The sequence below is a fragment of the Ceratosolen solmsi genome, unplaced genomic scaffold (assembly GCF_000503995.2).
Source record: "Ceratosolen solmsi marchali unplaced genomic scaffold, CerSol_1.0 scaffold35, whole genome shotgun sequence".
Lineage (NCBI taxonomy): Eukaryota > Metazoa > Arthropoda > Insecta > Hymenoptera > Agaonidae > Ceratosolen > Ceratosolen solmsi.
The window spans coordinates 8,060,291-8,088,057 of record NW_011948423.1 but is presented as its reverse complement, the minus strand read 5'-3'; the positions used below and the strand labels follow the sequence as shown (position 1 = coordinate 8,088,057).

At 29.2% G+C, this 27,767-nt stretch overlaps 2 protein-coding genes across 2 annotated transcripts in view; one reads left to right on the top strand and one right to left on the bottom strand.

The window, feature by feature from the left end:
* Positions 1–16,310, bottom strand: part of Dap160 (dynamin associated protein 160) — a 35,052-nt gene extending 18,742 nt beyond the window's left edge. Inside the window, 24 exon segments of the mRNA XM_011499880.1 lie at positions 2,361–2,525; positions 2,893–3,022; positions 3,101–3,238; positions 3,397–3,405; positions 3,632–3,724; positions 3,991–4,080; positions 4,500–4,796; positions 4,878–5,079; positions 5,178–5,344; positions 5,564–5,889; positions 6,173–6,533; positions 6,862–7,000; positions 7,084–7,206; positions 7,275–7,426; positions 7,625–7,835; positions 7,962–8,328; positions 8,883–9,056; positions 9,711–9,878; positions 10,827–10,892; positions 13,423–13,518; positions 14,329–14,511; positions 14,941–15,089; positions 15,241–15,394; positions 16,015–16,310. Of these exon segments, the coding sequence (XP_011498182.1) occupies positions 2,361–2,525; positions 2,893–3,022; positions 3,101–3,238; positions 3,397–3,405; positions 3,632–3,724; positions 3,991–4,080; positions 4,500–4,796; positions 4,878–5,079; positions 5,178–5,344; positions 5,564–5,889; positions 6,173–6,533; positions 6,862–7,000; positions 7,084–7,206; positions 7,275–7,426; positions 7,625–7,835; positions 7,962–8,328; positions 8,883–9,056; positions 9,711–9,878; positions 10,827–10,892; positions 13,423–13,518; positions 14,329–14,511; positions 14,941–15,089; positions 15,241–15,394; positions 16,015–16,036 (3,982 nt within the window). The 5' untranslated portion in view covers positions 16,037–16,310.
* Positions 16,311–21,432: 5,122 nt separating this feature from the next.
* LOC105362438 (protein phosphatase 1 regulatory subunit 37-like) lies at positions 21,433–27,730 on the top strand. Its single transcript, XM_011499879.1, has 4 exons — positions 21,433–21,507; positions 23,562–23,865; positions 26,580–26,677; positions 27,569–27,730. The coding sequence occupies exons 2-4, from the start codon at positions 23,583–23,585 to the stop codon at positions 27,728–27,730; spliced, it is 543 nt and encodes a 180-aa protein (XP_011498181.1). The 5' UTR covers positions 21,433–21,507; positions 23,562–23,582.
* Positions 27,731–27,767: the final 37 nt, after the last annotated feature.

The following is a 27,767-nucleotide window of genomic DNA, read 5'->3' as shown; positions in this document are numbered from 1 at the left end:
ATTTAATACTGTCACTAAATATATTTTAGATAAAATTTTAATAAAATTTATAAAATGTAAATGTTGATTTATAATATTAAATTAAAACTTGTTATTTCCAATGTTATTTTATAATAAACTTTGCCTACGATGTTTATAAATATGTAATGTACAATGAAATACGCCAGCGATAATATTACTTTATTGTTCAATATACTTATCTAAATGTACAAGACTTAATGCACATTATAATCTTCTCATCGCAGTGTATGTTTTAGTTAAGAATATTGAAGCAAATTTAGATGAGAAGATGCGAAAAGGATAGTAAAGCATCTTTAAAGTATTATTGATTTAATTTAATATTATGAAAAAGATAATTAAAAAATAAATCAATATTTAAATGTATACATACATTTCTATATATATATATATTTATATATTTCTACTATGGGTATTAATTATGTTTTTAAACTTAGTAGGTCAACAATTTTTCGAAAATTTAAAACATTAAAATCAATAAGAAAGGCCTTTTCAACATTTGTCTTTAGAATTAAACATAAATCAATGCTTTATGTTATATTACAAAAATTCTTGTAGAGAAAAATAGTATATAAGTTAAAAAAATATAACGATATAGCCACTTAATAATATCAATATTATTTTTGTATGAATCAAAATGAGAGGTAAGAGTATGAATAAAATATTCATAGTAGTACTGAATATAATAATATATATTAATAGTCACTTAAGCATATATATGTTCAGATGCGTATAAAATGAATTAATTCGTTAGTCCTGAATATGTCTCGAACTCATCAGGTGGACTATAATAAGTGTTACTTTATCTCGAATATTTATAAATCTAATAGACGACATTTGATAATTTATAGTAATTTGAAGTAAAAAAAAAAAATTATAATATCACACTTATATTATTAATTATATATTTATATCTAAGAGTATTGTTAAAAAGTAATACTTCTCACTAATAAATACTGAGCGCTATCACCTCAATTCTTTGAATATATCTCTCAATATGTAAATAGAGAAAAATTAGTTAATAAAAAAAATTTTCATTTTTAAATAAATGAAATATAATTATTCACGTATCACGAATATGCATGCATTTTTCTGAAAGAGAACAAATAACATCGCAAAAAATTTACTTTACCTAAGAAGATACTCAATAAATACGTACATTATATATTCTATCGTTGAAAGCACAATCATGAACAAAAAACTACTCACTAAATAATTAAGAAACGAGCTTTAAAAATTAATTAAGCTCTAATATTTCTATTGTTCCATTGCTAATTATATTATTATTATTATGTAGTTATTAAATAATAAATACTTGACAAACGTTATTTGTAGACTAGAAAGATTTTTCGCTCTACATTACTTCCGAAGAATAATCACAAAACGACATTTTGTAGCCTATACATGAATTAACGCATCAAAATCAAAATTCAAATAAATAAACCCATTGGAATAATAGTAATAAAAAAAATAATAATAATAATGAATAGTACTAGTGATGCAATGTAAAACGATAAACAAAAATCATTTGAAATTCAAATTTGTTATTTAATTGGATTGTTTAAAAAGAAGTTGTGCATATATATGAGCAAACCATGTTTTTTTTTTTAATAGGATATAGAGGGAAATATGAGTGCCGATTGGTTAACCATTCACATTAAATAATAATGACCTATCAAATTTACTGTAATTTAATTAATATTACATTATTGCATAATGTGCATATCATATTATCATATTATCATATTATCATATTATCATATTATATATATATATATATATATATATATATATATATATATATATATATATATGTATATGATACTCGATACACGCGAAGCAAAATTTAACTCTAAAATGTAGAATAAATATTTTTACGCAATTAGTTGTAGAATTTAAAGCATTATCTATAATTTTTATACGTAACAAAGCAATATCTTTTGCAATCATTAAAGTAGAATAATTGTTTTAAAGAAAACTTATCGCACAAATGATCATATTTTATTAGAAACAAAAATTATTATAAATTCCTGCCTGGTGAAACAATGTTTTTAATTATTTTTAGTTTTGGATAATAAATTCGTTTGAAAATAATATAATTTTTACAAACTCCTTAGGAGTTAAAACCACTAACTATATATTTAAATATATTTTTCTCTAAATACGGAAAATAAAAACATAAAAATCAATTAAAACTTTATTAAAAAAATATAAAACTTTAAATAATAATATATACAGTGTTTAACATTAAAAGCAAAGTACACAGACTCAATCTCATCATACAAAACCTAACTAATCAACGTCTAATAATAAATAAGAGATGAATATATTTAATTACTTACATATTGGTGATACATAGTTACTCGGGAATGCTCCAGTCATTCCGTTCAATTCCCCTCGCCACCATGAATCTTCAATCTTCGAATGAACGACAATAACATCTCCTTTTTCGAAACTAATTTCATCTTTATGTTGCGCTTTATAAGGATACAGTGCCATTACTTTTTCTGTCGAATAAATGTTTATATTAATAATATAATAATAATGCAATCAAAAAAAATTTTTTATTTATTTATTTATTAAATAAGTGTCTAGTAATATTGCAGTAGATTATTTTGATGAAGAAATTTTTAAAGATTTTATGTAGTATGAGCGTATCTATCTTTATCATTTATCTATTTAAATTTTATAAATTTTCGCAAATTTACTAAGATAATATATAAATAGCATAGAATATATCTGTTTACGAGTATGTGATCTGTTTTAGGATAAAGTTAAAGCATAGGTGACCTAAATTCGCCATAAAGTTCATCGATTATAAAATTATAAAATTGAGATTACGTATAAAACAATATTAATTAAAGCAATACGAACCGACGAATGGATCAGAAGTTGGCGAATCTTGATAGCTGTGAGAGACAGGAGTACTGCGATTGCTACTGCTAGTAAATGGTTTTACATACGAAGCTGGAAACCATCCGATTTGTCTTTTTTTTCCTCGAGCCTGCCAATCAAATATAAATGATTATAAAATTGTTTAGAAACGTAAAAATAAAACTATATCGATTATAGTTATAATAACCTGCAGTTCACCCTCCCACCATCCAGAATCAGTCTTTTTACGAATCATTATCAGCTGACCTTTTTGCAAATCGAGTTGCTCGACACTCGTCGCTTTATAAGATACAATAACTTGAGCGATCCCAAGCTTACGTCCTCTCTAAATATAAATTTAATCAATGAAAATTTAGAATATAAAAATTTGAATAATATTCTTTATAATTAATTCTAATATAACACTGCTAAATGATGAACTATCAAGCTTATAAATAATGTATGATTATTATTTGATATATTTCTTGCTTCTATAACAGTTACCTTTGTGTACTGTATTGCAGTAGAGAAGGACCAACAACAATTATCGATGATTCGATAATGCGGCGACGGAGAAGTATACCAAATTTGAATATCGAATGAGCATACGAAAAAAAAGCAATTTACATTTATATATTAGAAAAGAAAAAAATGAATGCATCATAAAGTACAATCTTTACAATCTAAATTAAATCTAAATTAAATCTAAATTAATGTAAGAACAAGGCGTGGACATTACCTGTTGAGCAGACATAGCTGCAAAGTCTGGTATTTCAGCTCCATCCTCGGCCTCGGCCCTTTCCTCCTCAAGCTGCTCCGCTGTTTTCTCTTCCTGCTTTTTGTTAAATATATTGTTAAACAATATTGTTTTTGTTAAACAATATATTGTAATATTGTGATTTAACATTGTTATTTATATTGTTATAATTTAATATAATTTCGGTTAAAATTTTGAATTAAATAAATAACATTAATTCGATGATAAAGATAATAATAATTTACATAATTAGCAGTTAGCATATGGTAATTTAAAAACAATTTAGAAATTGAAATAGATAGCATTTATAATAAATTATTTATTTTAATATTAATACGCACTGGTTTCTCCTGTGGTTTCATTTCTGTTTCAGGCATATCTTTTATTTGATCTTGTTCGTTTTCAAGTTCTAATGAGGCTTGAGTAGTCTTCTATATAAAATTAATATTACACACATATGAGAAACACGAAATTCAAACGTCACGTACAATTACATCTAAAAAAATCACACTAAAAACTGTAATGTATTCTACATTACTTTTTTTGCAAGTGAATTTTTTTAATTATTTATTTTAAACAATTAAAATGTAAAATGTTAAAATGCAACATGTTAAATTCCTTCGATGTAATTGAGATTATTAAATTTTTCTAAAAATCATATTGTTAAAAAATATGAAATATGATTTTATAAACACGTTATTTGAAAATTAACATAATTATTTAAATGCAATGAAAAGATATTAAAGCTTATTATATTGATAATGTTAAAAAATAAATTGAACGTATAAAAATTAGAAGATACTTTATTATTATATCATATTATGCTATATGATATAAATGATCAATTTACCTGATCCGGTATGTCGTACTTCTCGACGTAATTTGATGGGAAAATGCCAGTTTTACTGCCAATAGCTCCTGTCCACCAATCGCCATCTTTTTTGGTGACTAGAATAACTTCGCCTTGATTAAAATTGAGATCACCTGCTTCATTAGATGCGTACTGATACAATGACATATAATACTCGTTAAGACTATCTATTGGAGGAGTTATTGTGTTTTGTCCATTCATGGTTTCGATTTTCACATAAGATTTCGGAAACCAACCAACATGCCCTACACTTGATTCTCCGTAACACCAAACACTCTAGAATTAAAAACGTAAATGAAATTATTAATAAGTTATATGTTATACATATAATTAATAAACTACGGATTAATAAATTACCTGCTGTTCTTTAATTGTAACGATTTCTCCTTTGCCGAACGAAAGGTGTTGTTCAATTGTAGGTCGGTATGGATAAAGAGTTGTTGCTGAAATATTGCACAGCTGTCCTTCGCCTAATTTAGGTGTAACTGGCTCAACGAACGGACCTTCGCCCACTGCAGATCCTGCATCGGATACATTTTCAGGAACTTCCGCTATTTCTCTAGAAAATTCAATAGATTGTAAAAATTTCTTATTCATAAAACGCTCGTTTCTTTTATAAAGAATATATAAATAAAAAAAAAACGAAATAAAACTCACTCCAGCATTCGTTTTTCAATACTATCTTGATGTGTAAAGCCATGAGCAGAAATGCTTGTATTAGAGCTCATGTCAATAGGCTTAACGTATGACTCTGGAAACCAGCCTGTATGACCATCAATCTCTCCAGCTAGCCATCCAGGCTCTTCATTCTGAACTGGTGGTACCTAAATGTTAAATCAAAGACGTTGCATGGATAATGAAAGACTGTAGGAATCTGCATAATAATATAATATAATAAATTAATTCTTTATAAAGTCATATATAAAAATGTTGTTGAATATAATTTTATGAATGTAAATTTTAATTTAATTAAATAGCCGAATTTCATCCAAATAACATAGATAAAATCATAAGCCAATAATTCATCGATTCATTAAACTGACAATAATAATATCTCCAGGACGAAATGATATCTCATCTTGATTCCTTGCAACGAATTCATAGACAGCTCTGTACGTCTTCACTTCACTCGGATTTTCTTCGTTGACTGTAGCTGTTGTCGCTACTGTATTATCCGTAGGCCATGCATCGACGTCAACTTCGGTAGTATCAGAAGTACCCCAAGCTTCGTCTCCCCAAGCCGAATTTGAAAAACCACTCTCGTTTGCATTTTGACGCATTTCCAAAATCTTTGCCTTCTTCTCCTCAAACTTTTCATTCAATTCCTGGTAGTTTGTCAACATCGTTGTCATTTGACTTTGAAGTTCCTCTAATTTTGATAAATGATAAATAATAAATTTATAATTATTATTAAAATAATTTCATGAAATAAAAGAAGATAGATAAGACTATGATATAAATAATTTTTGATTTGTATTTTTATATAAATAATTTTTTTTAATATTCGAAAAATAGAATATATTTTAGATAATTTTAATCGGTACAGTAAGCAAATATAATTTAAAACTATTGTAAAATATTTCAACTCATTCGCATTTATAATTGTAATATTATACACAATACTGAAACATATATACAGAATATATATTTACCCAATTGATTATTGCTATTCTCAACTTCTTTCTCTTTTTCCGTGATCTCTTCTTCAAGATCCACTATTTTATCTTTCATTTGTTTCAAAGCAATTTGTTTATTAGCAAAAGCCAATTTTTGAGCCTCTTGACCGACGTTATCTTGCGCCGTGTTTGATTTCGTTTTCGCTTCGATTCTTGCCTTCTCTTGATTGCAAACAAGCAACCGCTGATTTTGATCACGTAATTTATTTTTTAAAGTTGACATCTCTTGCAGCTGTTGATCTCTAGTAGTTCGCATTCCATCGATTGTCGTCTTTACACTCGATACACCGACACGCGTATCACAAATCTTTTGAGATAATTCTTTCACTTTGTCGTTCTAAAAAAAAAGGAAACAATAACATTTCCCTCTTAATTAATAATTAACATTTTCAAATCTTCATTTACATTTCATTTACATACAAATTAATTTGTCTTGTATTCGTCATAATAAAAGTAAAATATAAAAACAAATTTTTAAAAGTAATGATTTTCCTATTATCAAAAAGCTATTCTGTAATTGCATGTTTTCCATTCATTTTTAATAAATTATATATATATATATATATATATATATTGTTTAATGATAAAAAACAGTATATTTTTATTTATAATTATATTAGTATTAAATATCATTACGCGCAAGATTATATATAGAAATATATTACCAATAAACCAAGTTCGATGGTTAATGATTGGTTTTTTGCTTTAAGTTTTAAAAGAATATCCTGTTCCTTCTGTCGCTGAGCTTGTAATTCTTGCGACTTTTGCTTCTCCCATTCTAATTGACGTTGTCTTTCCATCTCTCTAAAAATTAATATAGTTATTTTATTAAGAAAACCAAATTTTTTTTAATGCATTACAAATTTGAAAATGTTTTATCTCCTTACTTTCTTGCTGCTTCTCTTTGCTCTTGAACGCGTTTTCGCTGTTCTTCTTTCTCTTCTTCGATTTCTTTTTGTCTCATCATTTGTTGTTCTAATTCTGCTTGACGACGTCTCTCTTGTTCCAATCTGTACATATAATACAATGTATTTGAAATATTATTAATCATTATATTAAAAATAAATCTTGATCAAACCTTATCTTTTCTCGTTTTTCACTCTCTTCTCTTTCCTTTCGTTCTCGTTCCTCTTGTTCTTTTCGTTGAACTTCTAATAAAGCCTTTCGTCTTCTTTCTAATTCTGCCTGACCTTTATCGAAATTTTCTTTCCGTTTATCCTCAAAGGAAGTCTTAGCAAAATATGTAAAAAGTTAAAAATACTGAAGGATAATATGTAAAAAAAAAAAGAAAAAAAAAAAAGAAATGCTTTATAAACTAATAAATTGACTTATTTGTAGATAATTTATCATAATTTTCACTCAAGTTATATGTATTTATTTATTTAATAAATAGGTAAATATATTCTTTGAAAAAATTAAATGTCATACCTGTGGCATACCAGCAAGTGGGTCTACATTGTCCGGGATGCCTTGGGAAGAAACAGAACTCTGCCTTTGACGTCTAAATGTTGGTGGAATAAGTTCTAAAGGAAGAGCTGTTGGAATAATTTCGCCGGTTTTCGCTATGTCGCACAAATGCATCGCTAGCACAAATTCTTCGCAACCTAATCGACCATCCGAATCCATGTCTGACAAGGCCCTAGTAATAATTACGTAAAATTTAATTAACATATATATATATATATATTTAATATACATAACATAATGTATATTTCAATGATTAACCAATGAGTTAATTGGCGTTAACTGAAAAATAATTAATTACCATATACGTGCAAGTATAGCCTGGGGTAGCTGCGACTGAACCATAATATTTCTAGCTTGAGGACCAGATAAGAAGCCAGACCTGGTTTTGTCCGATGTATTAAAGATTTGAGTATATTTTAATTTTGTTTGATGGGGTACAGCCCATTCAATAACTTGTGGCGAGCTAACGGAATGTTGACTGTGTTGAGAGTCTATGGAACCTACTCGATCTATACTTGGAGGCCTGGCTGTTGTGCTTAAAGGTGTATTCGTTGATACTGGAGTATGTATAATACTGCCGTTAAGAGCAACATTATTTTGAGGTATCGGGGTTACAGGTGGTGTTACAGTCTGTGGAATTACTGATGTTCCTATCATACCATTTCCTGACAAAATAATTATAAAATAAATAATTAGTAAAATTAGTGCAGCGGAAAATGTTATAATATAAACATGTTACAAGTATAAAGTGAACTATTATGATTTTAACAACAATAACAATAACAATAACAACAGCGTCAACAGCAACAGCAACAACAATTACGATGATTATAATGAAAACTTGAACACTGTCATGTCGCAATTTATATGTTTACATGTTTTATAAAGTAATAAATTATATTTATTGCCACAATAATAATAAATTTCATGTAAAAATTGTATTATACAAAAAAAAAACAATGCATAGTACGGTAGTTGCATATTTATAAATACTGATTATTATGTCAAATATTTTACATATTAAGCGTTAAATTAATATAATAATAGGCTTTGTTCGCATATTCATGAAAGGATTTAACGTCGTAAATGTCAGGAAATTATACGTAATGATAATATGTTATATCCAAATTGTATATCTATATCATTTACGTTATCAACACTTATTGGCTTTTATTTAAAGTACTTTTTATTTTTTATATTAAAGGTATGTTTAAATTACCTGTTGCTACTGATACAATAGGAGACACTGATGTATTACCAGTGGGTAATGGAGGTATTATGCCCGTTGCCATAGCTTGCATTGGTACTGCCTGACCAATGGTAAAAGCGGTTGTTGGTACTGGTGCGGTGTTTAAAGGAGCGATAGGTGCTACCGGTGCAACTGAAGGCATACCTATCAAAAAACATTAATATTAAATATTTATTTTCATTTATTACTATTATTAAAACTCAAAAAATAATAAAACTTTATAGAATAAAATTTTATGGAAGCTTTGAAAATATAAAAATAAAGGAGTGTATTGGTCACGTTTATTGCACGCACACACACATTACAGAACGGAACAGCTCCTTTCTCTATGTTAATAGGAATGAAATGGAAAAACTTAATGTGAATATAAAAGGGCAATGGTGTATGAATTAAAAGAATTGTAATGAATGCCAATTAATAAATTGCATGTAAATATGTTGACTGTAATCGTAAAACGTCACAACATGAATAACAAAAATAAATACTGAGTAAGCATTAAACAAAATAATAAATCTTAAAGCTCAAATTTTATATTATAAGATTATACTATTTGTGTTCAGCAAATATTATGTACCTTCCGACATTAAAAGATCGAATAAATCTGTAAAGAAAAAGGCAATGATGAATAAACTACGTTGGCTGCTTCGTACGAATTATAGTTTAAAATATAATAGGTATGAAATTAATAAATGTAAAATAATTTATTCTTTAGTCATTAACTTAAAACGGTCATTTAAAAACATCTATTTGTAATAATAATAATTGAAATAAATCCTCTCGGCATTGCAAATAACTTGCCTGCGTTAGATGGTGAGGATGTCAGCGGCTGGACCATTTGAATAGGAGGAACCGTTGGTGGTGATACGATAGGCTTAGCCGGCGACGCAACTGCAACTGGACTGCTAGGAAAGGATGGCGGTTGAGGTTTAGGTGGTGCACCACCGGTTGTAGATACAAATCCAGCCCCTATTTGTAAATCATCGTGGTAAAAGTTGTTCAATAATAAATAAAGCGACAAATATAGCATGTAATAAGAAAGAAAATTAAATATAATTAAAGATATATAAATAATAATGAGAAGCAGTGTTTTGATCATTACAAAACTTCACTTAATATGTAAACTTTTCAACTGCATATTTTACACATCAAATATCTTAAACAGTTTAGCTAGTATTGATATTTATAAAAATAATATGCATAGGTTTCAAATAAAGTAGTAAAATCTAAACTCTTTATTTAATAATCATCTATTATTTCATTGCAAACATACTCACGCGCTAACCCGCACTCATGTAGTTCATACATATACAAAGACACATTTACAAAAACTAATATTAAGCAATCGAAATTCTAAAAATTAGGCAAATTTAATAATGTATATATATAATACAACTTTAATATTTAATATAATTTTAAAGCAGCATTAATAAGTTAATAAATAAAATATAAGTATTTGGTTTACGATGAAGAAAATTAAGAAATGAAACATTACTTGTTTAGGGACAAATTTGTCAGACATACAAAATCAAGTTACTTTGTTACTACGAGTAAGAATTTGCTGAAAAAACAAAATTTTATCTTTCATATCTTTTTTAATGAAAACTTTAACTGCTAATAAAAATTAATTTATGAAATCTAAAAAGTCATTAAAATTGAAGGAAAGCACTATAGATTAATAAGAAGAAAATAATTAATATCTTTATCATTGTACATCATATGTTTGTGGTTAAAATTGTTTGAATCCAAATACGATAAAAAAAATTTTTTTTTTCTAAAAAAAGTATCGATATTTTTAAATTAACTTTTCTTCCATCCATTACATATATATATATATACATTTTTTTATTTTTTTTACATCATCTATAAAATTCCATCGTTACCGTACCAAGACGCTCTGACAACTATGAAACATACCGATACTGTCAGGAGGTGTAGGTCTTTGCGGAGTAGCACCACTTTCAATCTTAGCAGTGGCATCTCCTTAGTGCAGCACAAAAAACATAGCATTGAAAAAATCGCAAAAGCGTTAAGGAATAAAATAGATGTGAATCACGTAATTGTCGTACTTTATGGAAAATAATTAATAGATAAAATAATCGAAATGTTAGAAACGACATTCCTATATATTGATTAACGAATATCGTTGCTAATGTCCAGCTTTTACTTCAACTTTTTGATAGATATTACTCATGTAAACATAACGAATGCATTTTATCAATATTGGTATTAAAAAATTATCGCGATTTGTGTAAATAATGATAATGATTAGAAAAGTTTAGTAAAAATGGATTAGAAGCTTATAAATCAATAGGCTAAAGTATGTTTTAAAACCAAAAAGCAGTAAGCATCTTTATTTTAAAAATTGCGTTTACTCATTGCTTACTTTTTGTATAAAAATTAATTAATAAATAGCTTAAATATAAAAAAAAAACATAATTAATTCATTATAAAAAACACGCATTAAAAAATAATTACATATTAATTCAACTATATTCATTCGTAATATATATATATATATATATATATATATATATATATACATATTAAGTTCTATAATGAATGCAACAAATTTAAGAAGCATATATAATATATATAATTATTAAAATCGGCCATTTCTATTATATATATATATATATATATATATATATATATCGATATAGCGTTTCAATATTTAAATATATTTTTTGTCAAAATTTATAAGAAAGCCTATAAATGGATTCTGATATCTGAATTATGACTTTTAATAGGATTCCAATTAATATTTTCTGGAACCTAAAAGTAAACTTTCGACTTGTAAATTTGAAAAAGCCGACAAAAATTTTATTTTGGTATATATTATTTTATTAGTGAATAATTCATAAATTTACTTTTATTAAAAATTTGTTTAATATATAACTGTGTAAAATTAATTGAAATTAAAACTTATTGAAAGTTAAGATTTAAATTACTAATATAAGCTTATTAACAACGAGATTAAAAAATAAAAGATATAATAAAAGGAAATTTACAATTAGTTAATCATGTACAATTTTACATACATTTTGTTACTACCTTATTAAATAAATTAATTCGTTATTAGTTGGGCGATGGATTAATATTTAAGTATTACAAAAGACTTCTTAGAATTTTATTAAAGTATTGCTTAAAAATCTCATGTATTCGTAATTCATTAAAAGAACCTACACAAAGCTAAATTAATTTGCAATATTGTGCTTCTGACTTACTGACCTAATTTATAAGTAATTTTAATTTAATTAATAATTAACTAATAATTATTTATGATAAATTGACACAAAAAATATGTTTAAATAATACATTATTATTTTCTTATGGGTTCAATCGAATGTACTAATTAAAGATATCAAAGTATAAAATAAAAAATTATTCCATTTAATTCGGAAATAAAAATCATTATTCCCTGTCATTTTAGATAATTTATACAATGTACTGAACATATCTAGAAAATTGCTCTGATCGTAACTAATTCAATTAGCTCAATATTTTAAATCATCTATAAAAATCTTGAAATTAGTCAAATTGGATCAAAATATTAATAAAATTCCTTATATGCTTATAAAATCTAATTCTCTTATTTATTAATAGGAACTAGTTAAATTATTACAATTATATCCCAATTTCTTAAAAATTTTAACCAAACTATTTATTTGCACATCGTACACTAAACTCAAATTCTGTAGATTAAAAAATAAATAATATTTTTTGTATAATTAGAAATCACAAATTGCAATATTATAATGAATTACAAATGTTTTTTTTTAATAAAACTTTTCTTGTACTCCAGCATCTGAAAAAATATAATTTCGTAACTTTAAATTGTGTGGACAATATTTACTTCTTGTGTAAAAAAAAAAAAGCTGTTCTGATAGATGATAAAGCTGCTTTTTAATCTATAAAACGAAGCTTAAACTATAGCCAAACTAATGATGAATTAAGATAATCTGATTTATAATAATCTGAATTCGTTTTGAAATAATGATCACGTGTATGAAATTCTTACCTAATTTTTTATCTTTGTCAAAATAATGATAAATAAAATTTTGTCCTGCAGCACAAGTATTCTTATTGTAATAACTAAATTTAGGAAACTATATTCAATATACAACTGTAAACTACAACTCAAACATATGTGGTATGATCAATAAATGACTTCATGAATTTCTACAAAATAAACATAAATTTCGAATGAAGCACAGTCATATAATAAAGATAACAATAATTACATAAAATATCTAAATATATGTATATATCAAACTTTAAAAACAAAAAACAAAAAAATAAACAAAAAAAAACAGCATAGGCAACGCACGAAAGACAAACAATGACATAAAAGCTTCTTGTAAGAAGGTATTGATTATATGAAAGTAAATATTTAGTCGTAAGATGTATTATATAAAACTATAGAAAAAATTTTAATAGCATTAAACGGCTAAAGTATTAATTAGATGAAGCAGGCAATTCGACAATCAATTGCAAAGGGACAGCAACGTACCGACGTTGTAAGGTGGTGGTCGAGCAGGAGGCTTTGATGGTGTGTGAATCGTGGTACGTGTATTCGCAGCTACAGATTCTCTACATTGTTGTGATGCTGTGTTTTATATGTATATATATATATATATATATATATATATATATATATATATATATATATATATATATATAATATGCAATGTATATATATTTTTAAATTCATCTTTTCAATAAAGCATGATTAAGTATTTGTTAATACGCAAGCAATTTTTATAAGCTTTTAATTCTTAGAGTATTAAAATATATTCCTTTTCTTACATATACTTATGTACCGTAGGTTATATATTAATTTAAAAATAAAATACCAAATGTTATAAAGTGATCGTTAATAAAATACCTTTGTTTTTATTTTTATCAAAAAAAGTATAGAAAATGAATATATAAAAATGTTATGCGTATGTAGTAAAAAATGTTTAAAATTAAAAAGTAGATATAAGTATTTTATAAAACCATTTTACAAAAGAAAGCAAATTGACAGTTTTGAAATTTTGAAAATAAATATTATAATATTTAATAATTTTATGATAATAATAAAACTCTTTTATAATTTTAATTTCTGCTAATAATGTCTAAACATTCAGCAATTTTTAATGTAATTGATTGCAATGAATAATGAATCTATTGCACCAAAATAATGTGTCGTTTATTTTATTTGAGTTAATTTTTTTTCTTTACTATATTCAACATTCAAATTTTTATTATTATTATTATTTCTACCTATGTTAAATATTAGGTTAAATATAAATTTCAATTAAGTGCATGTTAAATATCTCACAACTAAACAGGATAATTTTAATTACATTCTTCTTTTCTTGTTCCATATTAAAATTGTATATTCTTTTATTCAAAAACCAAAAGGACAACTTACCAATTGGCATTGTCATGGGTGGAACAATTGGTGGTCCAATTTTAGGAATGATTGTTGATGGAGATGCTACAGGTCGTGGAACACTAGTTACATTTGGAATTGGAGAAACTGCTGCTGGTGCTTGTGAGACGGCTGCTGGTACTTGTGAAACGGCTGCAGGACTTGTGGCAATGCCTTGACTTGCTATATTCATGACATTTAATAGGATATCTAATAATTTTATATGTATATTTATAAAACATGATTAACGCTTTAAATAAATTGCATATGTTAGAATTTGCATTAAATCATAAATAATTTTATACAAAGGTTAACAAATGTAGCATTATTTTATAAATGTAAATGATACGTAACAGGAAATTTTATATCATATAAATATAATATTGTAATATAAAAAATATTGAAATTACTTAAATAACTGTAATTATGTTTGGATTTGGAATCGTAATACACAAAGGTAAATCTTTTAGAAACTTTTGAACATCTACTTTATTTAAAGCATAGTAATTTTATTTATATAAAGCTCTCATTCGTACCAATAAAGGAAATTTTTACGAAGGAAAATTATTGTTTCTACAGTTTCATTAAAGATAAAAAAAAATGAAAATTTACCGCCAGTTAAAGTCTGTAAACTTCTAATCAATGATAGTGGTAATGAACATGGTACTTCAAAACCTCGTAATTTCAAGTTTATAAGCTTACACGCGATGCTGAATTCATTAATATTCATTTTTCCATCTGAATCTGTATCTGATAATCCCCTAAAAAAGAATGAAAAATATTTTGTATTATAATTGAGCATATTTCACAGTTAAGCGTCGTACAACAGTAATATAGAAGATAGTAAAAATTCACAATAACATTATCAAAGTATTTTAAAAAAAATATAACATCATAAGCTACAATTTTTACCATATTTGTCCGAGTACGATAGGAGGAAGCTGTGATTGAAGGAAAAAGTCTTTTGCTTGTACTCCAGTGATGACTCCATTTACAGGTTTGAGTGAATCAAATTGATGCTGATATCGAATTCGCTCGTTTATTTGAATAACCCACGGGTCTGCACCTAAATGAAATATGGTTCATTACTTAAAATATTAATTAAAATCATATTACAAAAATAATGCATTATGAGAAATAGCTCTATAAAAATATATTTAGTTAAAAATAATACAAATTTGATGAATTATAATTTAAATAAAAAAATATACATTATATTATGTTTTAACAAATACTTATGCTTATGCGGAATTTTATACATGTATTTGTAATATGTTAAAAAAAATATGTTACTACATATCATTTACTTAATATTAAATAAAAAAATTCAATAGAATTATTATAATAAATGATTGATTACATCTTCACAATCAAAGTGGTGAAAGTATGAGAGTACAAAATGCATGAATGAAAATATATTTGAAAATGAAAGATTCAATCGGCTATATCATAATTTACTATATGGTAATTAAAATACAAGAAACTTTCTTACTGTGCATTAAATGTATCAATTAGAAACCTAAATAGCAACAGCCTAAAATCTTAGTCATAATCTCACAAGTCATGAAATTAATATGATGAAAAATAATAAGACTACTAATCAAATCTTATTAAGTTAACTTCTAATGATTATACATCTAACGATCCTTACTATGTGAACCAAGTTCATCAACCCTTGGTACTCACCAGGAGTTATGGGACTGGTCATCCTGACACGGTTGGCTTAACTAACGTCCGCAAGGGCGACTGTAAGCCGCCAATAGTCTTATCCACCGAGACAGCTCGACACTCTCTTTCGTATCCTCTTCAAAAAGGACGTAAGCTTGATGGTTGCATTTTTTGTCTAACTCCTTCAAGGTTAGTCCCACTAACTGTCGCGATCGATCCTTCTTGATTCTCTCTCCCTCTTGCTCTCACTCTCGCGCGCATGCATACACATGCACACGAGCACACATGCGCATTAGCACGCACGAAAGCACGTACGCACGCTCGCTCACGCTCTCTCTCTCTCTCTCTCTCTCTCTCTCTCTCTCTCTTTCTCTATTGCGATACGCTGGTGGCGGACGACTGGATAGTGCAAAAACCCAGACGTCGGCTGCTCCGAACTGAGATTACCGCCGTGAGGGCTCGTCCTCGCAGTCGAGTACACTCCTAGAAAATAGAGCAATAGAATACATAATAGAGACGCCGGGATAATTGGAATTCAGTGCTTATACGCGTGTGTGAATTTATTGGAAGCCGCGAGCATAGAAAACACCGACACCCCGCGCATGCAACCCCTTCACGCACGCACGCACGCACGCAAACAAGCAAACATCACAACATAACGCCTTTAAACACTCACAGACACACCCGCTTCAACATTGGAGCACTAACAATATTACGAACTTTAATGAAAATGTAAGTCGTCGCAATCATAATTTTTATATACTAACAGTCGAGAATAGCTCGTTCGATGAATACATTGGAAATCAATAACAACACTTGATTGATTAGAGCAATCGTCTATTAAACGTCAGTGTATGAGGGGCACACGAACACACGCGCGCGAACTCGTATACGGTCTCTATAAAAAAGGGAAAGAAAAGAGATGAAAACAGGTGCCCCTTTAACACTGACAGAACCATTAAAGTGGCTCGAGCAGTATGCGAGCGGTCACGATAACGAATCATAGGACATAAACAAAATTGCAGGGTCGCTGAAGGAAAAAGGCTCCGAGACATTTCATCGCATCTTTCGCGTTCAGAATATTATAACGGTTATGGAGAGTGTATAATGCAAGAGGATAGTAAAATAATAAAAAGTCGATGGAAGTTTAACCTAAAACACGTCCTAAATAAGGTTGCGAGCACGTATTACGCTAACTGTTTCTCTCTCTCTCTCTCTCTCTCTCTCGCTACTTACTCACTTATTCACGCATTCGCTCGCTCACTCGTTCGTCTCCATCCCACCCCTTACTGCCCTCCCCAGCGGACTCAGTCGCTCGCTCACTCGCTCTCTCTCTCTCTCTCTCTCTCTCTCTCTCTCTTTATCTTTGCCTCGGTTAATAGAAAGGCGAATTTGGCAATTGGCGCGTGCCAGAGCCGAGCTGCAGTGGAGTATTGGTCGCGTACCAACCAGCTTGGTTACGAAGTAGCAGGGCTTTCCTGACAGGTCGCCTCGACGTCGCTTCAACGTGGGAAACCTGTCACTCGGAATAACGGAAACACGAACGACCTGTACGTCACTGATAGCTCCAGAGGCCAGACTCCAGAAAGCGGCGGACGGTCGGCGGTCGGTCGGCGGTCGGCGCTCGGCGCTCGGCGCTCGGCGCTCGACGCTCGGCGCTCGACGCTCGGCGGTCGTCGCTCAGCAGTCGGCACTCGTCGGTCGACACGCACCTCGGTAATCTTCGGCGGGAATCGATAGTCGCGCTCACCGGACCTCCTCCGTCCTCCGTCGACCGCTTCCGCTGCCGCCGCCCCTTTACGCTCTTTCGATGCGCACACTTCGGCAAACTACGTAACGCCCCCTTTTTGCCACCTGACATCGCACTCGTCCGTTACTACTTAAACTGCTCTATGGACCGATGATATGACCGATGGTGATTTTTCTTTGACATGAAAAGTATGCGCGCGAAATTCCGCTCGTCCTGCCATGGGATGAGAGGACGCGCGCTTTTTCAACGTCCCCATTCGTAAAGCCGGTGTCGCGTCACTCATCCTGTAAATTTAACAAAGACAGATTTCGTTTCACCCTGGCACGTATCTTTCTCTCTCCTCTCACTCACTCTCTCTCTCTCTCTCTCTCTCTCTCTCTCGCGTCCTATCTCTCTCTCTCTCTCTCTCTCTCTCTCGCGTCCTATCTCGACTTTAGCTAGAGAAAGTTTTGTTTCAATATTCGCTTACTAATCCGCAAAAGACCATGGAATGGCTGAATGTGTTCTCCTAATAATGCATAAGTTTTAAGTCACGTCCAAGCTAATCCCGATGTACTTTAGATTTCCGTTAATTAAGCACTCATACCATTTTTATTATTTTCAAGCTATTTAAATTCATCGTTATCGAATGGAAATTTTCGAATGAATCACGGTTGCTTTAGGCGTTTTGGATGCCTTATACTACTAATATGTGACATAATTGATTATTGTCGGAATTCAGCCTATTGTAATTTCATCGCATTTTGCCGTCTTCTTTATCGTATAAGCGCATTTTTATTCGCTTGTTTAGTTTCGTAGACATGCGTTATTATAAATTAGCAATTACGTTTTATTGTTAGCGACCAAGGGAGGATAATCTAATCATCGTCTATATTAGACGATTAGCAATAGTTTATGACAATAAAGAAGAAAATGTAAAACTCCGCCTTATATTCTTCTTTTATAAAAATACATATGATTCTAATTAAACACATCTATTGCTTAATGGCCTCTAATTCAAATAAATAAAGCAGACACCAATAAATAATGATCGTCCATAGTTTTAGGCTAATTATAGATGTGTAAATTGCTATTATTACAAACACGTCAAATATTGATTTATTTCCCTTATTGAAAATAATATGTTTCGATATTTCAACTCTCAACTCATAACGTTTAATAAATACATCTGCAAGTGGTTAGTTTTTTATTTCATTGAAATTCCTATCTTCTCAACGAGACTTTTTGATTAGATAGCACTGATAGATTCCAATTTATCTAATCAAGTATTATTTTAAAGAAAATATGAAATATAAATACAATAAATAGCGTTTCCGTAAATTTGATATTTCCTTCAAAAACATAATACCATTCTCCGGTTCTTTATTAATATTTCTGCCTTAAATTTCATATAATTCTTTCTTTATAGTAATTTTCTTTATAGAAATTACACAATAACGAACATTTTATTCGAATAACTATGTGAAATATATCTTTAAGAAATATACAAATTTAAAATTACTTTTTAATATTAACTTCTATTTAATAAATAAAGTATCTGGCGACCATCTAAGTAATTATAAACGTTTCTTTACTTGCTTCGTTGCATTAGTTTTTTAAAAATAATTACTAATGTACAACACATAATGCTTTTAGAATTTATGTGACTAAATTTGTTTATAAAATATTTATATAAAATGAAGTCCTATATATATATATATGTAAACATTGTTATACTATTTTATTAAAAATTTATTGTCGTTTTATTTTTCATTCTTTTTTGTTACATTCCAAGTATTCTTGGTAGTACCTTATGGTTTATTTTCGTACAAAAGAGTTACGTTAACCATAAAATATTCGATAATACTTGTATCAACGAGGAAAATTTGCAAGCTAAATTTGAAGAAACAGAAAATTGTTTACATTTTATTTTTATTCATTAAATATTGTTCATTGAAATTAATTTAAAAATGTTCATCGTTGTAAAAAAAAAGTATAAATTAAAATAATTAAAGGAGTGTAGTGATATATCTATTCAGTTATTTAATCAATGGAATGGAACACACGAGTTCAAAGTATAATTATATCTACAACTCCTTATAATAGATATCCATGAAATATAATAATTTATAATTATTCGATTAAATCAAATAAAAATTGTATTTAAAAGCATTCGTTACAACGATTTAGAGAATATTATGGGGGTTTATTTTAAGAAATAAAAAAATAAGAAGTATACTTTTATTTAAAATGAATGAGCTTTATATCTTAACGGAGTATTAATTTACAAAATTAAATAACTACCTGAAAAATGCAATTGTTTGAATTTTTAAAACAAATAATTTATAAATCATGAAGATGTAACTCATAATTACTATTGCTTATAAAATAATTATTAATAACGTGTTTGTCGTAGAAACGAAATAACCGATGAAAAAAGTACTTCCGAGAATAGTAACTTTTATTCTGGATTTGATATTTATAAGAATATCTTTCAATGCTGAAGCAATTGTTTGACATTTAATTCTATTATGAAACTTTTAGAAACTTATAGGACACTTATGTACGTAATTTAAATGCTTTAGTAAATTTATTTGAAATATTTCAACTTGTAATTTTATTTATTTATTTATTTATTTATTTTTTTTTTTTTTTTACAAATTTATGAAAATACAATTGACGCGTAAGTTTAATAGAAAATTATTTATACATTGAATTTTAATTGAAATTACCTATCCGTAGCATTTAATTGCATAATTAAATAGTAATTTTTAAGGTCGCTAACTAGATATACAAGGTCAGAGTTGCAAAATATAAGATGGCGGATACAAGATGGCAAATAGAATTTCAAAAAAGGCGCCAATGCTATAAAACATTAAACCATTTGATTAACTAGGTAAAGCTCAAATGTACCAAAAGTAAAAGTAAACTGAATATTTCTCAATGTCTCATCTTTATATAATTTTAGACATTATGCGTATTGTTGTACTAAGGCTTTGGATCGAATAATATATGTAAAAAATTTTACATGTAAAAAAGCACCACAAAAAAATAACAAGTAATAAAAACAAATGCTTAAGGCATACGAAAGGATTATAATTTATGCATATAAATAAAAAGCTACGTTATTGAAAATTGTAATTATAGATATTATAGAATTTGTATGGCAACGTAAGCCAGCATTCTAAACTCCTTTTACAAATGATGATTTCGAAAATATCTTAAAATAAAATAAACAAATAATAAATTTGCGCGTGCGTGCGTGCGTGCGTGTGCGTGTGCGTGAGCGTATGTGTGCGGATGGAAGTAGGATACGTTCATGTCATTTATATACTCTTGTATATGGATGGATAGAACTTTGGCATAAGGATGAAAAGAAATCGATGGTTTGAGCAATTGTATGAAGGAGCGCTAACCGGCGCGCATCCGGGCTATCTTTATTGAATGAAAGGATCGCAATTCGCGAGTGGGGATATGTGCGAGGAAGCGCAGACGAATCGATAAATCATAGCGGGTCGCTCCGCGACTTTGTGTCTTCGTGTATATTCGCCCTTTCTTACCTCGAGTTAGAGAGTTCGCGCCACCGCGCGGCAGGTAATCAAGTCGCATTTTAAAAAAGAATTGTCACGCGCTTATTTTTCTGGCGACCCGACCCTCGGCGCTCAGTTCCTCGAGCCTTTCATTCATTAAAGCCGCATCTCTTCCCGCGCGAGGCTGACATTCCGACGCCAAAGTCAAATCTATACACCGCAAGCCCACATACATTTTGCTTCTCATACAATGTAATTTTACCAGCATTTGCTTTTGTTTGCTTTCATTGTTCTTAATGTGATATCTATGACTTTATGTGTGCTTAAATTTCTTGTTTTTAACTTTTTCTCTCATAAAGAATGTTCGCTACCGCGAAGCTTAAAAGCAACGCACGCTTGTATGCTTTCGAATTTTTTTTGTTTTTTTTTTTTGTTTTTACTAAATATGTGAGCTTTTCTTTTAGACTTTCAAGTGCTATAATTACTAAAGTGCTTATACCATAGTGCTAGAAGGTACATTGTGTTTATTAACCTGTAACGCATCTTAATATATCGAATAACTTTACCCTTTTCTAATAATAATTTTGCATTTTAATCTCAATATTTGCTCGACTTCCGAATTACAAAGAACAATATTTATCTACTTTAAAAGAACATTTTAACCGTCAATCATGCAAAAATTATAAATATTTATAATATTTCCGTTATTTTTTTTTTTCATTTCATTAAATAAATATCAATTAATGTTATCTTTTTTATATGGTTGTTGTTATTGTTGTTGTTATTGTTGTTATTCTCGTCATTGTCATTGTCATTGTCGTCGTCGTCGTCGTCGCCGTTGTTGTTTTGTTATTATTATTATTATTGTGGTTATTTTTATGATTATTATTTAACATTTAAATATTTATATTTCGTAATAAGGTTTCAATAAGGTCAGAGTTCAAATGAAGCGTGTATGATGACAAAGAGTTAACGAGATAGAGATGAAAATACTTCACTGATTTCTTACATTCGTTTTCGCATTTTTTCAAGTTATTTATTCAACTACGATAATATTGTGCCAAGATTAATTTATTGTTTTCATGAAGATTAATTTCATTATGAAATTATGATACATGTAAATTTCAAGTATTTCTATACTAGAAATAGCAGTGGTCAGCGATATTCGGAAAAATATCGAAAACAAATTTTTAAAATTTAGAGCAATCAATTTCTGTAAAAACTAGTACATAGAAATCGATAATCCATACATATATAACAACTATATGTAATATATCGTTTCGCAATTGAAAAATATTCATTCTCATCTATTATTAAATGTTTTAATACAAAAATTTTAAGCCGACGATTAATTATTAGTATAAAAATTAGTAATAAAATATAGTAAATTATATAGGTCAATGAAGAATTAAAAAGGTTGCTTAATTTTTATGCTGTTTTTGAGTGCCAAGATAGTTTTAAGAAACAATTTTTAAACTTTAATGCTTTATTAATAAAACTCGATAAAGAAAATCTATCAACAAAAAATAAATAAGTAAATTATTGAAACCAATATGGTATTTTTTTTTTTTTTTTTTTATTAATTAATTATTTAGTTATAAAATCGATATCGAAATCCTTCTTGAATATTGATTTGATCTATACTCTTAAAGATCGAAGAATATTTTATTGAAACATATTAATTGACACCGAATTATCTAAGTAGTTTGAAACGCTTTAGTTTATTATAGTTGGAGAGAGCTTTTGTATGATACAAGTTTTAATACTGTTAACATAGTGAGATAATATTGCACAAATCGCTTCACGCTAAATTCAAATTATGCGTTTAAGATTCAGCGAGTATGTAACTATTGGAGAAAGTGTGCGAAACAACAATAATCTATCCCCATCAACACCCTCGGTTAAGCTTAGGTAAGCGATCGGGCGAGTTCAAGTTAGGCGTATAGATTTGAATGTTTGATCGAATTGTTTATGTAAAGCTATAGAAAAAAATTGAACGTAGCCATTAATGGTGATAGCAGTAATTTGCCTTATGGTCGGAAGTAGCTCGCAATCGGGAAATGAATGAAGGATCGTAGGCTAAGAGTGAGTAATGGTCAATTGTAAATCCGTGATAGAAAGAGATTAAGACCGAAATGTATGAAAGTCAATGGTTTAGTAGTTTAGCGCAGGGATTGAGAAGAATCGATCGGATATCATTGTTTTCGGCACGAAGTAAAACGCACTGGCTCCCGTATAAGTTCCCGTCCGACTGGATTAAATCGGCTCGGCAATGTCTTAAAAATACAGGGGAACTCGTGTCGTAGGTACAGAGACGATGACGGCCGATGAGCAGCGGCGACGAGTCGGAGCGGACGGCGGCCGCTTTAGCGGCAAGCCTGGTGCAGGTGGACATCGAACGACTTCCACCGCGTCCCGTCATCGCCGGGGAGCGGAGACCCCGGTGGTGCGCGCGCAATGCCGTTCTCCTCTCGCCTCATCAGCTCATCGACGGACGTATCATCAGAAGTTCCTTATTGCTTAATAGGCATAGGAAGCGCAGGCGCTCGCTCAGGTTTCCCCAGAACGAAGTCGCTGGCTACCTCGAACCTGAAAATCCCTGGAGACATCGTGAGTATAAGCCAACATTTTTCCTATAAACGCGCTACTCCAGGTAACGCGAAGCTAATCACCTTTGAAGCTTCGCGATTTTATATGGAATCATGGTATTCACAATTTCCAGCATCGTGTTTGAGAATTGGCAATTTCGCTACAATTTCATCTGCGCTCGTTAACTATATAATAAATATTAACATGATTGTAGTGATAAATAAATTAAACTATATAAATTATTGTATTAATCTAAAAAATTGTAATTGGCATAAAATTTATCTATGATCTTTAGACGGACAAATATAATCCTCGCGAAACACTCTGAAATGCCATTTTTCTTTCTAAATAATTTTTTAATTTTAATTTTTGTAAATCGAACGCGTCTCGCTTTTGAGTAATCATGCCGTGTACAGATGTCATAAATTAGTGCTACATATGTTCTTATTTTAAATCTGTAAAAGAAGATTGCATCACTTGGCTAATTTTAAATTTATATTTATATATGCATATTTTTTTTTTTATTTTTTTATTATATTTTTTTTTTGTATTACTTTATTGAAACAGCAAATAATTGTAAGATTATTTTTGAAAAATGCAACTAACAATATCACTCAATTGTTTAAGATTCATTAAATCCAATTCAAACCTTCGTTTAATATCGGAGTGGGCACTGACTTCTAATTTATATAAATAAATACTCACGTACATACATTTTGATGTATACCACCTACATACGCTGTATCGCACAATACACGGATATGTAATTGCAAATTTATATTTATATTATTAGGATGGATTTATTTTATATATAATATAATTATCGCACAGCTTTCTCTTGAAAATAATATATTTGACGGAACCGATAATGTTTAAACTCTAATATAATTGGTAATTTCGTTCAATGAAAAAGACATATAGTAACAATTATGTGAGTAAATAATAATAATATAATCGTTTTGATTATGCTTCGATAATTGATCATCTTTGAGTAGAGCGTGAAATATAAATTTGTAAAAAGAAATATAAATTGAATTCAAAATTGTCTAAATTCTATCTGCTTTACGATTAAATTATCAACAATATTATAAGCCCGACATTGAAAGCAATTTTCTAAATCGTTTACCTTTTAGTTCCATTAATGAATTTTAAAAGCATTTATAATTTGTTATATCTACGAAAAATCCGTATCCAACGTACCGATAGCCAATTCTCAAGTACAAGCTCATAATATAAGCTCATCATTTCTAATGGGCAATCCAACTTTAAAGAAAAACGAATCGAAGCCCGCGAGTAATTATTCGAATGGGAAAGCAAAATAAAGAAAAAACAGTAAAAGCTACCGTTTTCACTGCTTTGATGAAGAAAATATGCCGTAAATAAGCACACGATAATGTTATGCTTATGAAATACCCGTTAAAGAAAGAGGGCTAGCGCTATTCTTAAAATATTACGACCTACTTTAGCAGTAATATGGTTTCATATAAAAAGTCTCACTGCCAGCCGCGAAGGCTCATAAAGTTCTGGAGATGATAAACGGAGAAAAGATGAATGCGTGAATTCTTTAAAATAAATTACATTGTATAGCCAAAGGGTCGAAGCGAGGAGAGAAGCATAAAATTGGGGCCACCACAACACTAGTGCCAAGAGGGGAAAAGAAAAGCTAAGGCATCGCCAACGAATACAAATTGCGCTCGTCCACTCATGTACGCGCTTTTATTTCATTTTATTTATTTGTTTGTTTTCCTCCTCTTTAGTGCACACACAGCCTCTCGGGAGTATGCGTTTTCGCAACGGCTGTGGCTCTCGTTCACTAATTATAGTCACGGGGGCGGGCCGAAGCGCTGGTTTCTCGCGCGCGAACAGCTTACCATGCGCTCCTCGTCTTAAAACGTATCGGAGATGCAGCCAATTTTTAATCACGTTTTCGCCCACGATTATTACCCCCTCGTCGGGTGATTATATTTGACTAATGGGTGCGAGCGCGCGAGAGTAGTTGCATAATTTCTGATTTGCCCCTGCGTATGGAAGTGTGATGCGTTTGTGTGGCCGTTTCGCAGAAGTTCGATAAATTATCGATCATCGCCGTCCATCCCCGGTATTCCATGGTAGCTACATTCTTTCTGACCATCGCTTTATTTTAATATTGGTAATAGTCCGTTTCATATTGCTTGCTAGAAATTGAGTGCCTGCTAGAAACATGTGCTTATGCAAGATTATTTCATTCAATAAGCACACAGACATTAAGTATAGTAAACATCTTTTCATCTTCGGATTTGTTCATTTTTAAATACTTAATCTTAAATCGTTTCATCCACAAATAAAATATTAAACATACATTTTCACGTAATTACGTGCTTGTAAACAAAAATTTTAATTGAACAAAAGAAGAAAAAAACAAGAACAACAAAAATAAATAAATAAAAAGAATTACAGTTTTAACCAATAATTCAAACAAATAATCGCATGTAGAAATTTGTAATTATAGTGTCGTACGATTTTATAATTTTATTTTTAAACTTTTAGCTTATTATCACGCTTCGTTTACATTTCATTTTTTATCTTCTCAACTACTATTAACAGGTTGTTTATAGAGATTACACAAATTACCTATGATCTGTGTGAAACGTAAAAATGCCTACAAAAGTAATCGTAATTATTTCAGCATATGCATTCCTGTTTTCTCTTGGCAACAATTTTTACAATTACTAAAGACATTCGTTTTCTGATAACAGGTAAAGATGTCAAAAGAGATGCAGTACTTGTTGCATATAAAGAAGCCTGCTCGAAGCATAAAACATCTCCCTTACAGAGCATTATTTACCAGCTTAAGGTAAAAACTAGTTTTTATAAATATCATTATTATTTACAAAGAAAATAAAAGTAAAAATAAGTAAAAATAAAAATCATATAAGATATTTTATAAATCCAAAATATTTTAATAGCTATAAATTGGTTTATTAAATCAAATAATAATGCTTCGCATCTAGATTGAGCTAAGAACTTCACAGAGCTCGATGCACAATGTTTGTGTATAGAAGAAACTTATTTTCATCAAAGAAGCTTTTATCTCTGATCATATGAATAAGCATTTTTTAATTAAGACGATTTTATTACGAACAGAGAAATACTTTGTTAACTAACTATTATTTACATAAAGCATATAATTGAATTCTGAATATTAAATTACATAAATCTTTGTAAATTAAAACAATTAAAATAGCATTCGTTTATGCGTTTGCCAAAAAATACTCTATCAAATATAACATATTCCATAAAATTTTCAATTAAAATATATTTCCATTTTTATATAATTATATGCAAAATTTAAGCATATATATAAATATATATATATATATACATGTCTTATTAATAATTTATTTAGTGTACAAAAATTAGTTAAAATTAGTTAGTTAATTTGATTACTTATTAACATTATATGGCTGTTTAAAGTAAATATATATATGTGTGTGTGTGTGTGTGTGTGTGTGTGCGCGCGCGCGCGCGCGCGTGTGCATGTGTGTGTGTGTATCCTATTAATTTATAGTGCTAAAACTCATGGTCAGCAAAATATTAAAGTAAACTCCATATAATTATATCTGTTCGTTAACGTTTCCTCAACTTTCTGGAAATATGGCATTTTAATTATTCATACATTCATTATTCGAATTAAATCAGAATTTCATTTATAAAATTTGTAACAATAAAATATTATAACGATTAGTCAACAAATGGTATAGAAGATCGTTGCGAGGAATTGAATTTTCAAAATTTAACCCTCCATAGAAGTGATTGTGAAGCCTTGGAAGAAATATTTAAAAGAATTTTATTTTATAAAATTAATTTAGATGCAGCAATTGCAGAAGACATGGTAAGATTAGAGTAATAAGAAATTTTTAATTTTTAATTTATTAATTTAGTAA